The following is a 15,237-nucleotide window of genomic DNA, read 5'->3' as shown; positions in this document are numbered from 1 at the left end:
GAGTACCTGAAGAAGTGACAGGCATTTTTTTAGGCAATACATAATTCTATGCACGGAGATCTGTTTATACCTATAGCTTCTACACAGTAGTAGCTGGTACCTGCTAGTCAGAGTAATGATTCCAAATAAAAAAAATAACTGTTACTAGAAGTAACATCCTTTATCATATATTCATAAGAACACATATTAGAAAATGTTTTTCAAGAATTTAAAAATCATTCCTAACTACTTTTCAGTGGATTAGATATATTATCTAAAAACAAAAGGCTGAGAGCCTCAATGAGCTTTGATCTCCTTACTTTCTGCCTCTCTGTTCCCTTTAGTTCTCTGATTTCCTACTTCCCATGCAATGAGTTCTTTATTCCGATAGGCTTTCCCTGTGTTCTGTACCTTCACCACCTCCCTGTTCTGCTCCTAATTAAAATTTAAATGCCTCTTGCTTTATAAGGTAACAATGAATATTAATGGGAGGCTCTCATTCTCATCTGTGGTAGTTCACTTTCTTATGTCTTGAACTTTCAATTTCATCGTTGCCCAAGGTAGTGGGGAAAATTATTCTATTGAGCAAGGCTTTCTGGCACTCTTTAAATCAAAATGATCTAGGTTAGTATATAGTAAACAAGTATTTGGATGCTGTTAGTATAACAAATAATCAAGTGAGAAAGAAAAAGAAGGAGTCAAGAAAGAAATCCAGGGCCTGACCAGGCAGTGGCACAGTGGATAGTGTTGGTCTGGGATGCTGAGGACCCAGGTTCAAAACCCCAAGGTTGCTGGCTTGAGTGCAGGCTCACCAGTTTGAGCATGGGGTCGCTGGCTTTAGGATGAGATCATAGACATGACCCCATAGTCGCAGGCATGAGCCCAAAGGTCACTGGCTTGGAGCCCAAGGTCGTTAGCTTGAGCCCAAGGTCACTGGCTTGAGTAAGGGGTCACTCGCTCTGCTGTAGGTCCACCCCTCCACTAAAGGCACATATGAAAAAGTAATCAATGAACAACTAAGATGCTGTGATGAAGAATTCATCTCTCTTTCTCCAATCTGCCCCTGTCTGTCTGTCTCTCTCACTGGAAGGAAGAAAGGAACGAAGGGAGGGAGGGAGGGAGGGAAGGAGGGAGGGAGGAGGGAGGGAGGGAGGGAGGGAGGGAGGGAGGGAGGAAGGGAGGGAGGGAGGGAGGGAGGAAGGAAGGAAGGAAGGAAGGAAGGAAGGAAGGAAGGAAGGAAGGAAGGGGAAGTAGAAAGGGAAGTGGAAGGGGAAGGAAGGAAAAGAAAGAAGAAACAAACAAACAAACCCAGTAAGTAAGGTCTTGATGGGCTGTCCATGGGAGGAAACATTCATGCAAGGAGCTAAAAATCAAGGGAATAAATACCAAAAGGGAAGATGAGAAGAAGAATCATCTAGTTTAGTCAGCTCAAAATCAGTGGAGGTTACTCAAGGACTAAGAGTCCTTAATTTATTGCTCATATCAGAGAAACCAGATATAAAAATTCTACAGACTAAGTATGCAACTTCTATAATCATATTCCCCTCAACAGAACTATTTCTTCAGGACACTTTCTTATATCAAAGTAAATAAATGATCATATATGCCACCATTTCTAGTCTACGTGACCTTGAGCAGTTGATCTTTATGCTGCAACTGCCTCATTATAAAACAAGCTAATAATCTTATGATGGTTGGGTTCATTTACTGATAGTATGATAAAAGTGAAAAAATGGATATAGAAAAATTTCTCTTAAAAACCCCATAAAATGCCTGACCAGTGGTGGCGCAGTGGATAAAGCGTCAACCTGGAAACGCTGAGGTTGCTGGTTCAAAAAACCCTGGGCTTGCCTAGTCAAGGCACATAGAAGAGTTGATGCTTCCTGCTCCTCCCCCCTTCTCCTTCTCTCTCTCCATTCTATATAATGAATAAATAAAATCTTTTTAAAAAACCCATAAATCAACCTAAGCAAATATGGCCTTGAGTATCTTGCACATTTAAACCAACACAGCCAATGTCAGTCACAACTTTGGAACATATCAAAACCTCAGATAAATAACAGATTCCCAAAGCTCTATATTCCATTCCATTGGCCAGACATGTAGAACTCTTCAAATTAGAAAAGTTGAAGATTTTTAATACCTCCAGCAGATTCTGAGGCAGCATCCTACAAACAGCATTACTATCCTGAAGTGGAAGATACACAGGTCCTCAAATAACATCATTTTATTAAACTCTGAAGAGATGTCATAGGAATTTAACTCTTGTTTATATCAATTAGCCTATGGTAAAATTAGTTTCATTACATGTTCTTTTGCTTAAAGTCTCAGAATCTGTCGATGATATTAAATGAGGACTGACTGTGATTATTCATTGTAAAGGAGACAGATACTATCTATATACCATATAGTATATCTATCTATCTATCTATCTATCTATCTATCTATCTATCTATCTATCATCACAGTGGTAGTCAACCTGGGCATTCCAGCTTTCATGGTGGGCGGTATGCAGAGCAACCAAAGTATAAATAAAAAGATAGATTTAACTACAGTAAGTTGTTTTATAAAGATTTATTCTGCCAAACTTAGCAAAAATTCGACATAAAGTACTTGGTAAGTAGGTATTATTATATGCTTTAACTTGCTGTAACTCTGCTTTATAAATTTTATAAAGTAAAGTTACTTCCCTACTTTATAAAGCACCATTACTGTGGAACTGATGGGCGGTTAGAAAATTTTACTACTAACAGAGATACAAAAGTGGGCGGTAGGTATAAAAAGGTTGACTACTCTTGATCTATCATCTAACTCATGTCAATTCAGACCAAGTTTTGCCATTAAACTTTTGATTTTCACTTGTTGGGTTACAAAATTGTTGGATACTGTCAGCCTATGTCTTGGACCCAAACTACTTAAAAAAAAGTAACTTTTCAAAATATGCAGAAAGGCCTGACCTGTGGTGGCGCAGTGGATAAAGCGTCAACCTGGAAACACTGAGGTTGCTGGTTCAAAACCCTGGGCTTGCCTGGTCAAGGCACATATGGGAGTTGATGTTTCCTGCTCCTCCCCCCTTCTCTCTCTCTCTCTCACTCTCTCTCCTCTCTCTATAATGAATAAAAAAATCTTAAAAAAAATATGCAGAGAGCCTACTGTTCAGTTCACTTAAGTCGAATAAAATAAAAAACAAACAAAAACTATTTACCAGTTATGGCTCATTTCCCCTCACTTTTCTGCAAATTAAATGTTGACAACTATCACTGTGAAATGAGTGTCAAGAGTCCTAGCAAAAAGGCAAACAGAAAGAAGAAAAGCTAATTCCTAGCTTTAGGGCTTTCAAGAGGCCGTGTTAAGGGTGACTTGACCTTTAATGCTAATTTTTGCCTCATGTGCTGATTTAAGACTCTAGAACAGGGGTTGGGAACCTATGGCTCGCGAGCCAGATGTGGCTCTTTTGATGGCTGCATCTGGCTCACAGACAAATCTTTAATAAAAAAATAATAACGTTAAAAATATAAAACATTCTCATGTATTACAATCCATTCATTTCCTACCGCTCATGTTCATGGTTGTGGGTGGCTGGAGCCAATCACAGTTGTCCTCTGGGACAACACCAAATTTTTATTAGATAATACGTAACGTACATGGGTTGTTGTATGGCTCTCATGGAATTACATTTTAAAATATGTGGTGTTCATGGCTCTCTCAGCCAAAAAGGTTCTCGACCCCTCTCTAGAACCTGTAGAAGGTATTACTCCATTTTACTTAATTTCAATAAAAGTTACCTTGCAATACTCCTATTGATAACACACTGAACTTATTATAAGATCTAGTGAATGTTATTCTCATTTAATATATGTATGATCACAGAGCAAAAATTAAAAATAAAAATAGCTTACTAATGACTGAACATGTCATAAATTTATCTTGAGTTTTTTCTTCAAATTTTTCTTTCACTGTTTTGGACCACTGCAACGTCCCTTTACATGGTTCAATATAGGCCAACTTACATTTAATTGCCTGTGTCAAACAAAATTGCACCATTAGGAAAGTAAACTTAATTTCTAGTTATTTTAGAATTAAAGTTTTAATAAAGTGTATTCAAACTAAACTTTTTGTTTGAATTTAATATTCAGAAAATAAATAAATGTGCAAGACATCCATAAATGTATTTTAAAAATGCAAATAATCAGAATCAACAGTTCATGTGGTTGAATGAGTTACTGTACACTCACAACAACAAGCATCCATTAAGAATTACTGATCCTGTCCTGGCCGGTTGGCTCAGTGGTATAGCATCGGCCTGGCGTGCAGAAGTCCCGGGTTCGATTCCGGCCAGGGTACACAGGAGAAGCACCCATCTGCTTCTCCACCCCTCCCCCTCTCCTTCCTCCCTGTCTCTCTTTTCCCCTCCCGCAGCCGAGACTCCATTGGAGCAAAGATGGCCTGGGCACTGGGGATGGCTCCTAGGCCTCTGCCCCAGGCGCTAGAGTGGCTCTGGTCATGGCAGAGCAACGCCCCGGAGGGGCAGAGCATCGCTCCCTGGTGGGCGTGCCGGGTGGATCCCAGTCGGGCGCATGCAAGGAGTCTGTCTGACTGTCTCTCCCTGTTTCCAGCTTCAGAAAAATACAAAAAAAAAAAAAAAAAAAAAAAAGAAAAAAGAATTACTGATCCTTATGTTATGTTGTTAAGTGAGAAAATCAGATGATAGGACTACCTATAGTCTAATCACATAATTGTTAAAAGCATGATAATGCATTTTAGAAGTACTTTTAAAAAAATATTGAATAATTCTAAGTGATTACTTTCATTTTGCTTATTGATATTTTCAAGTTTTTCCTATAGCATTCTACCCATTTTTAAAATGAAAAACATTGCTCAATAGCAATTCAGGGGATTCCAGGAGGAGAAGTTATTTTTCTCATTCTCCTCGACATCTCTCCTCTTAAACATTGGTTATATACACTTAAACATAAATAGGGTCACAATAAAGTACTTCTGTAATGAGCTTTTTGTTTTTTTCACGTAATCTGTCAAGACTCTTACCATGTTTTATAGATATTTCAAAATAACATTAAAAGCTGCACATCAGAAAGGTCTTATTAAGACACAAACATATATACATATATACATTAATAAAAATGTTTATTTGCTAAGATACATATATTATTTCTTTTTTAAACTGTTATGAGAGAGAGAGATACATCCATTTGTTGTTCCATTGATGCTATATGTGCTCTGACCCTTTATATAAAGATTGAACCTGCAAACTTGGTATATTGGGACGATACTCTAACCATCTCAATGGTTATCTGGCCTGGGCCATATGTTATTTCTTAAATAGCAGCTATAGCAACTCTTTTCTATAGTCAATGTAATAGAAATTGTTTATAGACAAAAATAGTAGTTACTAGAATATTTCTATGGTAAAAATGACTTTGAAAAAATACTTTCATATATGTGTTAAAATGCTAACCCACTGATTCAAAATAAGTAGATTACCTTCTCTGGGGGGTTCAGAAACTCATCTTTTATTTTACGCATTTCTTTAAATGTAATTTTTGCAGTGTTGCCAAAGTCCACATATTTAACTTCAACTTCACGATGTCCAGGCAATCCTTTAGAATTTATGAAATTAGAAATCACAAACTTGAAAAAAGAAAACAATCTAGCAAAATTCAGACTGATTTATAGTCAACTAAGTTAGAATACTGCTATGTTCAACATACAATTCTAATATTCTTTAAAATGTAAAAACGTTTTTCTAATATGTGAACTTCAAAAAATCAAACATAATACATAGTTATTCAGACTTGGTGAATGAGAAACTAACAAGATATCGAAAGGACAACCAAAATCAGGATAACAAAATAACTATCAAGTGCTCAGGGTTATGGCCTACATCAGGGGTCGGGAACCTATGGCTTGTGAGCCAGATGTGGCTCTTTTGATGGCTGCATCTGGCTCTCACAGACAAATCTTTAATAAAAAAATAATAACGTTAAAAATATAAAACATTCTCATGTATTACAATCCATTCATTTCCTACCACTCATGTTCATGGTTGCAGGTGGCTGGAGCCAATCACAGCTGTCCTCCAGGACACCACCAAATTTTTATTGGATAATGTGTAATGTACACAGGTCATTGTGAGGTCAGGAAATAAACTTTAATCAAGTAGTCAGCTAGCTAATTGCAGAAACCCTTTTGACGAAGAAGATGGCTAAAAGAAAAAAGGATGAGGAGTATGGTACTTTTCAGCAGGAATGGACAGAGGAATTCACCTTTGTGGAGAGAGCAGGTTTTGCAGTATGTCTAATATGCAATGATAAAATTGAATCTATGAAACAGTAAAAAATAAAGTGGCACTTTGACACATGCCATACTACATTTGCATCAAAATATCCAGCGGGGGACAGCAGGAAGAAAGCATGTCAAGAGCTACTGTGCAGAGTACAAGCTAGTCAGCAGCAACTCTGTGTTTGGATCCAACAAGGTGACTGAAATTCGGCTAGCTTTGCTGGTGCTATGTGACTGAATGCTATGTGACTCTAAGAAAACTAATAACTCCAAGATATTACCCTGAGCAAGTTAATGCTTCTCTCCTACCCTCATTATTTTATCTGTAAAATAGGTACACCAAAAGAATCAAATTTTGTACAAGTATTTTTTGGGGGGAATTTACATATTTAAAATATTTTTACAAAGTACCAGGCACAAAGCAAGTAGTTAAGTGTTGACTATCAACACAGGTGATTGAATAAGATTTAATAATCAAACTAAAGCTTTGTTCATAGAATGATAATTAACTAAAAAATATTTTAAAACTTATTTTAGGGCCCTGGCTGATTGGCTTAGCAGTAGAACTTAGACCCAGTGTGTGGAAGTCCTGGGTTCAATTCCCAGCCAGGGTACACAGGAAAAGTGACCATCTGCTTCTCCACCCCACGTCCTTCCCTCTCTCTTTTCCTCCTACAGCTACGGCTCGAATGATTTGAGCAAGTTGGCCCCAGGTGCTGAGGAAGGCTCTCTGGCCTTGCCTCAGGTGCTGAAATAGCTCAGTTGCTGAGCAACAGAGCAGTGGCCCCAGAGGGGCAGAGCATCACACTTTAGGGGACTTTCCCAGTAGAATCCCGTCGGGGCACATGCAGGAGTCTGTCTCTCTGCCTCCCTGCCTCTCACTTAAAAGTAAATACATAAATAAAAACTTATTTTGGGGGCTATTGTAAAAAAACAAGCAGACGGACCTCTATGTCAATCTAGTCTCTATATTTGGTATAATTTCTATATACAAAAGAAACTTCTGAAAGATGAAAACACCAATAAATTTGAATGAAGACCTAACACAAACTGACCTTTTTTATAAAAACTCAAAATACATAGTTTTAGTTTCTCTCAACACATGTATCCAATGCTTCCAAACTTGTTACCATCATTTTCAAATTTAAGGACTGATACTTTATATACTTTCAATATGGCACAAGTACAGGCACTCTCTGCTCCTTAGGAGAGTAGAAACAGGTGGAACAATATAGGTACTCAAAATGACACTTCAAACTTATGCCCTACAGTAACTGAGGTGACTCAGAGGTTTCTTGTCCCTATAAGGTAAGAAGGTGAGGGAAACTCTTCTTACCTCCATGGACTCTTCATCTAGAAGGATATTCTCAACTGTACCAATACCATTAGAGCTTTATCATTCATTCCTTAAATCTCCGAATGAAGATGCTTTTTTAAACAAAATAAACTAACAGATAAGGGATGAAATTAAAGAGCACTTTTCCACCCAAATTATCAATCACGCATGAATGGGGAGTCAGGAGACATGAAAGGTCTCAAACTTTATTCTCTCTGAGGAACAATCAGAAGATGTTCTACCAAAATGAGAAAACTGAACAGGTAAACACCAGATCCAGAAAACAAGAGATCCCACACAGAGAACAATGAAGTGTATGGCCAAGTGAAATAAATTCCCAGAATAACAAAAGTGTAAGCCTAGAGGACAAGCAGTTCAACTGGAGCAGGAGACAGAAGAATATTTTCACAGTTAAAAAAAAAAAAATCAAACTAATATGACCTGAAAATCTAATCACATGAAAAGTTGTTTTGAAGTATTAAAAAAATGTCAACATAAGTTAAAAGAAAAAAGTGAAAAATTGATGCAATTATTAACTCAGAATTAAACAAAGTATACTTTATGGCTTACCAGTGAAAATATTTACATAGAATATTAATGTAACCAAAAACTGTCAAATAACTATAGGGGCTAAGAAGGGGACAAAAGAGCTATAAGAGATCTAAAACTTATCTAACAAAATAGATAATGCCTAAGACTGAAGTATCAACAAAGTATTATATATTATTTAGAAGAAATAACACAGGGAAATGTCAAAAGAAATTGCGAAAAGAATTAAAAGTATTTGCTTTTTAGGAGGACAGTGAAGTATAAGTTGTTTAGCACTATTTAACTTTTTTAAAAAAGTAAACAAAGCAGACTTTAGAAAACAAAAAAATGGTCAAATTAAATAAAATGTAAGGAGCCAGAGATTCATTCCCCAACATTATCACTAGCTTTCTAAAGATACATGACAGAGAAAAATGATAAGATCAAATAATATCATGCCCAAGATTCAATTTGTACCAACTCAATGGGATCAGTTTTTAAGCATAACAATTCACTGTAGAAATAGTGTGCAATTGCCTACCAATGACTTTTGCTCGGTACCAAATTCCATCTTCAAATTTGGCTATACAAGCTTGATCTTGAACTGGACAGAGGATTTTCAGATCTTCCCCATCTTCGCTGTTATAGAAATCTTCAACTGTTTTCAGAAATAAAAATTCCAGGTCCTCTAGCTAAGAAATAGAGAGATTAAAACACTCTGGCTTCACAGAAACTTAAAATTTGAATGCTGCATGTATTACAGGCACTGCTCATAAAATTATGAAATGTTAGAATTCAAATTAGATATAAATTGTTATCTAATTTAAATTTGAAATAATTTATTTCAGAAGAAGCATATAATATTAGCATAGGCCAAAAATTTTAATATCACATTCCTCCAGATATCTTATTTGTATATCCTTCTAGATATTTTCTACACTTCCCATACTTTTACTTTAATAAAAAATGAGACCATACCATGATATGATAACCTGCATTTTTTTTATCAATTCCCACCTTTTCTACTTCAGTAAGTGTTCCTACTAGTTCTTTTTTAGTTCAATAAGTGTACTTCCAGACTGTATTTAGATGTACCAAACTGACCAAAACAAGTATCTAATACAAGACTATGCCCTGTATCTGTTTATCTCAGTAAGTCTCATGTAGTAGTGTTCCTTTTTTTTTTTTTTTTTTTTTTTTTTTTACAGGGACAGAGAGAGAGTCAGAGAGAGGGATAGATAGGGACAGACAGACAGGAACGGAGAGAGATGAGAAGCATCAATCATCAGTTTTTCGTTGTGACATCTTAGTTGTTCATTGATTACTTTCTCATATATGCCTTGACCGCGGGCCTTCAGCAGACCGAGTAACCCCTTGCTCTAGCCAGAGACCTTGGGTCCAAGCTGGCAAGCTTTTTGCTCAAGCCAGATGAGCCCGAACTCAAGCTGGCGACCTTGGGGTCTTGAACCTGGATCTTTGGCATCCCAGTCCGATGCTCTATCCACTGCGCCACCGCCTGGTCAGGCAGCAGTAGTGTTCCTTTTTAAATGACCCTGTCATACTGAAGAGTCTGCTATTTTTCTGTAGAATATCCTAACTTTTGGATCTACATAGTTATGTCTTTATGCTTTTATTTGGCTTATTGCTTTACTGAATTAGAGCTATCCCCTGAACTTCCCAAAAGCTGAAAGTTAAATCTACAGGTGTGATGGATTTAACCCAACCCTTTTTGGCTAGTATATATAACTAAAACCATTGCTACATCAAAACACATATTGTTACTGAACCACTATGACTGTGCTAACTTGCATCTATGGATTGGAATGATGATACTGACTCCTCCATTGCAGTTACGTTCCCCTGTTGGCCACCAAGTCAGTCACGCAGTGCTACTTTGGCATCATGTCCAGTTTTCTATCAACCATCCATCTACTGGTTTTCAAGTAAACTGATAAAATATTTAAGTCAATAATTTTAGTAGGGTTTACAAAATTACCACTTTATTGAATAAAATGAGCTTTCTATTATTAAATGAAACTATTTAGTTATTTTATTTTGAGAGAGAGGAAGGAAGGGATGGGGGGGACCAGATAAATGGCCTCAGGGGGGCCGCATGTGGCCGCGGGCCATAGTTTGGGGATGCCTGCCCTATCCACTGTGTCACTGGCCATGGCCTATTTGACTACTTTAAATCTTAGTTCCTAAAGTTCATATAGTACCTAAAACATAGTTCTTGAAACAAAACAAAGTCAAAGATAAATGTTTGATTACTTCTCCAAATACCAATTCTTTATTATTATTATTATTATATAATTATTAAGTGAGAGTCAGGGAGGCAGAGACAAACTCCCACATGAACTCTGACCAGTATCCATCTGGCAAGCCCCCTATGGGGTGATGCTCTGCCCATCTGAGGCTGCTGCATGTGAGAAGAGACCATGGAGCCATCCTCAGAGCCTGGGACCAACTTGCTCAAACTGTTTGAACTATGGGTGTGGGAGGGGAGGAGAGAGAAAGAGGAGAGAGAGAAAGAGAGAGTGGAGAAGCAGATGGTCACTTCTCCTGTGTGCCCTGACCAGGAGTTGAACCTGGGACTTGCACACGTTGGGCTGATGCTCTATGGCTGATTTAACCACTGAGGACCTCCAAATACCAATTCTTAAGGTTAAAAAATCCATCTCAACTGGCAAAAATATTAGATTTTTCTCTTTTGTGAGTATAATAATGCTGTTGGAAATTTTCTGAATCTTTCATTTTCTGTCTTATTTAAAACTACTTTAAAAACTACTTTAAATGTTCTTATCTTTTATTTTGAAATACTTATTATTCATATTCTTCCATTAACAGGTTATCCAAAGTGAACACTGAAATATTCAACAGAGGATGGCAATCAACTGAAATAATAAACCATGAAGCTCCAAGCTATCATTCTCCCACAGAGACACTGAAAATTCTAGAAATCATTTGAACAAACTTTGTCAGAGTCTGGAAAACAGCCAAAGGTCTACAGCAACCAAGCAAACACTCAATCAAGCTCTTGGCATTCAAGGAAATCTCCATAAAACATTTGCTGAACACAAGCTAAAGGAACAGAGTCTGATCATACACAGGAATAGTCTTTGCAAAAACAGTCTGGAAAAGTCTCAAAACAAACCAACAACCATAGTCTTCAACAATTTAAAAAAATCCAGCAAACCTGCGGGAAATCTGATTTTCAGAAAACACAAAATAAACGAACAAAAACTGCCCCTAAGGAAGCCCAGATAGTGGACTTACTAGATCAAGACTTAAGAACAGATGTCTTAAATGTGCTCAAAGAGCTAGAGGAAAACATGAGCAAATAACTAGAAGAAACTAGGAAAATTATTAACAAAGGACCAAAATGAAAATATCAACAGAGACAGATATTATAAAAAGGAATCAAATTGTGGAGTACAATAGCCAAAATAAAAAGTATAATAGAAGATTCAAGAACAGAGTTGAACAGGCATAAGAAAGAATCAATGACTATGAAGACAGGGCAATTGAAATCATTCAGAAGGGAACAGAAAGAAAATTAAATGAAGTGAACAAGAGATTAGGATACTTGGGGTACACTAGTAAACACACTGATATCTACATTATAGGAGTCCCAGAAGGAGAAGAGAGAAATATTATTTGAAGAAATAATGCCCCAAACTTCTCAAATTTGATTAAAGACATGAATCTATACAGTGGTCCCTTATCTATCACAGGGGTTAGGTTCCAGACCCCCCGTGATAGGCAAAAATCTACAAAGTAGCAACCTTATATTTTATTTCATTTTAATATTCTTTTAATATGTTAGTATTTTTATATTGTTTTCAATTCTTTAGGCTAGAATTTATTTTACCACAAAATAATTAAAATATTAAATATATAAAAAATACCTATATACTGCAAAATCCACGATATAGCAAAAAATCTGTGATACAAAATTAGATATATACAATTTAAAAATCCACGACACAGTGAGACCGTGAAAAGTGGACTGTGATACAGCAAGAGACAACGGTAAATCCAAGAATTTCAATATGCTTTAATCATGCCACTCCAAAGAATATATGTTGAAGTCATAACCCCATAGCTCAGAATGTGGCCTTATTTAGATAGGGTCTTAACAGAGATAATCTAGTCAAAATGAGGTGATGGGATAGGTCTTAATCCAATACAATTGGTGTCCTTATTAAAAGGATTAAATTTTGGTGGCAAAGAGACAAAAACACAGGAAAATGCATGTGAAGATGAAGGCAGAGACTAAGGTGAAACAGATGCCATGGAGCACCAAAAATTTTCTGCTAAACACCATAAGCTAATACAAAGGCATGGAATAGATTCTCGCACACAGCCCTCAGAAGGAACCAACCTTACTGATAACTTGATCCTGAACTTGTAGATCCAGAACTGTGAGACAGTAAACTTATGTTTAAGTCACTTAATTTGTGGAACTTATGGCAGTCCTAGGAAATGAATGCAGATTTTGGTTCTGGAAAGTAAGATATTGCTGCAACAAATACCTAAAATGTGGGAGTGGCTTTGGAACTGGGTAATGGGTAGAGAATGAAGAGTTATGAGGTGACTAAATGAAACAGTACAGATTACCCTGAAAAGACTGTTGGTAGATATATGAACATTCAAGGTGCTTCTGGTGAGATCTCAAAGTGAGGAACATGTTATTGGAAGTGAGAGGAAAGGTAATCCTTGTTATAAAGTGGTAGAGAACTAAACTGAATTGTGGTCTGTTTGATGGAAAGTAGAACTTGGAGAGGAGAACTCTAAGCAAAGTGTTGAAGTACAGCCTGCTTTCTCCTTGTTTCTTCCAATGAAATGTGAGAGGACACGGATAAATTGAAGAAGAAATATAGTTAACTTAAAGGAACCAGAACTTGAAGCATTTAGAAAATTATCAAACTATCCATACTGCAAACTATGAAAGCATGTTGGAGAAAACACCAAAGGTACGGCTAGGCACTACTGGCTCAAGAGATTGCAGGTGTGTTAAGTGTAGATACAATCAACCATCTCAGCAGAAATACTGCCAGCTTCAACTGCAAGGGACAGAGATGGAAATAAATGAAAAAGGAAGAAAGTGAGCTGATAAAAGCTATTGGCCATGAATGTGTATTATCTTTCAAGAAATGGGAAGAATACCCTGAAGGTGGTTCAGAGACTGAGGGGCATGGCTGTGTCTTCCTCTATTCTGGATTTGGGGTCTTGCCCTGGGTTTCAGAAGGTGAGGACTACTCCTCAATTCCAATGGATGAGGCTGCTGCCAGGGCTGAGGGGGCCTAGCCACCATCTCAGTGAGACTAAAGAACATAGCATCTAGTCAAAAAGGATTATTTTCCAGTCATAAGAATCTGTTAGAATTTCCCCTCCCAATTTTTAGACGTGTCTGGTCTCATAGACTCAGAGATGAAAAGAAATTCTGCTCTAGTTTTAGTGATACCCAATTCTTACTTATAGCTGATTTATATGGGGAAGATTTGAGATTTTCACCTGAGTAGATGCTGGAATGGTTAAGATTTTTTGGAATGCTGGGATGGGGTAAAAGTATTTTGCATGTGGGAAGGAAATTAATTTTTGATAGAGCAAAAGGTGAACTATTATGAGTTGAATTGTACCCTCCCCTCAAAATACCCTAGAGCTCTAACCCTCTCAGTGCTTCAGAATGTGACTATAGACACTTATTTGGAGGCAAGGTTTTTTACAGAAATTATCAAGTTAAAATAAGGTTCTATGTGGGATCTAATTCAATATGACTGGTGTCCATTTAAAAATAAATGAAGGATATAGTGGAGATGATATCAAAGTAATGGCGGCCTGAGAGGTACTCTTGATACCTCCTCCCCTTGAAATTCCAACAAATTTATAACACAGTGAAGGAATCCTAGTTGGGCTCACAGATGTTCCTGAAAGATCCACACACCTAATGATGGAACTAGTTGAAAAGGGGGGTGGAATATAAAACACAACTGCGGTCTGCCCCAAAGGGAATCTTGGGCTGCCAGGGTGTGTTTGTTTTTTGTGACAGAGACAGAGAGAGACCAAGAGAGGGACAGATAGGGACAGACAGACAGAAAGGGAGATGAGAAGCATCAATTCTTCACTGCAGCATCTTAGTTGTTCATTGATTACTTTCTCATATGTGCCTTGACTGGGGGGCTACAGTAGACTGAGTGACCCCTTGCTCAAGCCAGCGACCTTGGGCTCAAGCTGGTGAGTCTTGCTCAAACCAGATGAGCCCATGCTCAAGCCAGCAACCTCGGGGTTTCAAACCTAGGTCCTCCATGTCCCACTTCAACGCTCTATCCACTGCACCACTGCCCAGTCAGGTATGCCTGGATTTTGTCTGTCAGGAAATGGAGAGGAAATCCTGGAGCAACTGGGCCACCTTCTGTTTAGAGGAACAGAGAGATTAAGGAGCACAGGGGGTGATACTAAACCAAAGGGGTGGCAGAACAAGGGGTCATGGCAAGTGTTCCCGTGGTTGGCCCACAGCCTGCAATTGGCGCAGAGACAGAGAAACCAAAGTGTGGCACTAAGGCCTCCCAAATCCCACCTCCCTCACCATGTGGGGTACAGAGTGGCAGAGACAGACCTCACAACTAACTCTCCAGAGATACTTTTTTCCCTAAAGAACAGAAATGCTCTGTGTCTGGTCCCCTGCTGTTGAGACATAGGGAGGTGCACCAGGAGGTCGGAGATTACCATTGCTAAAGCCATAAAGCCCCACCCATCAATGTGACTGCAGCCCTGCCTACATCACTGCAACAGCAACATCTCAGCAGAGGACAGCCCAGGAATTTCACAGAGCTAAATTTTGTAATACAGTTACACTTACCGGAATAAAAGAGTAAGCTCTCAAAATTGAAATTTATTTTTCCTTTTCTTCTTTTGAATTTCATTTTTTAAAATTTTTATATTTTTTATTCTTATTTTCTTGTGGGTGTTTTCTTTGTTTATGATTTTTTGGAGGTTTTCTATCTTTTTTGTGGTTATCCTTTTTTACTTGCTATCATATTTTAAAATTTTATATATATATATATATATATATATATTTTTTTTTTTTTTCA

General features: G+C 37.6%; 1 protein-coding gene across 1 annotated transcript in view; it reads right to left on the bottom strand.

Annotated features, from left to right (window-relative positions):
- The window catches only part of RNF17 (ring finger protein 17), a 158,645-nt gene that overhangs the window by 47,084 nt on the left and 96,324 nt on the right, over positions 1-15,237 (bottom strand). The window contains exons 17-19 of the mRNA XM_066254842.1: positions 8,685-8,835; positions 5,482-5,597; positions 3,879-3,999 (exon numbers count right to left, since the gene is read on the bottom strand). Of these exons, the coding sequence (XP_066110939.1) occupies positions 3,879-3,999; positions 5,482-5,597; positions 8,685-8,835 (388 nt within the window). The remainder of the gene's footprint in view (positions 1-3,878; positions 4,000-5,481; positions 5,598-8,684; positions 8,836-15,237) is intronic.

Source organism: Saccopteryx bilineata, chromosome 2, assembly GCF_036850765.1.
Source record: "Saccopteryx bilineata isolate mSacBil1 chromosome 2, mSacBil1_pri_phased_curated, whole genome shotgun sequence".
In the NCBI taxonomy this organism is placed as follows: domain Eukaryota; kingdom Metazoa; phylum Chordata; class Mammalia; order Chiroptera; family Emballonuridae; genus Saccopteryx; species Saccopteryx bilineata.
Note: the sequence above shows the minus strand (reverse complement) of the source record. Positions and strands in the feature narration are given on the sequence as shown.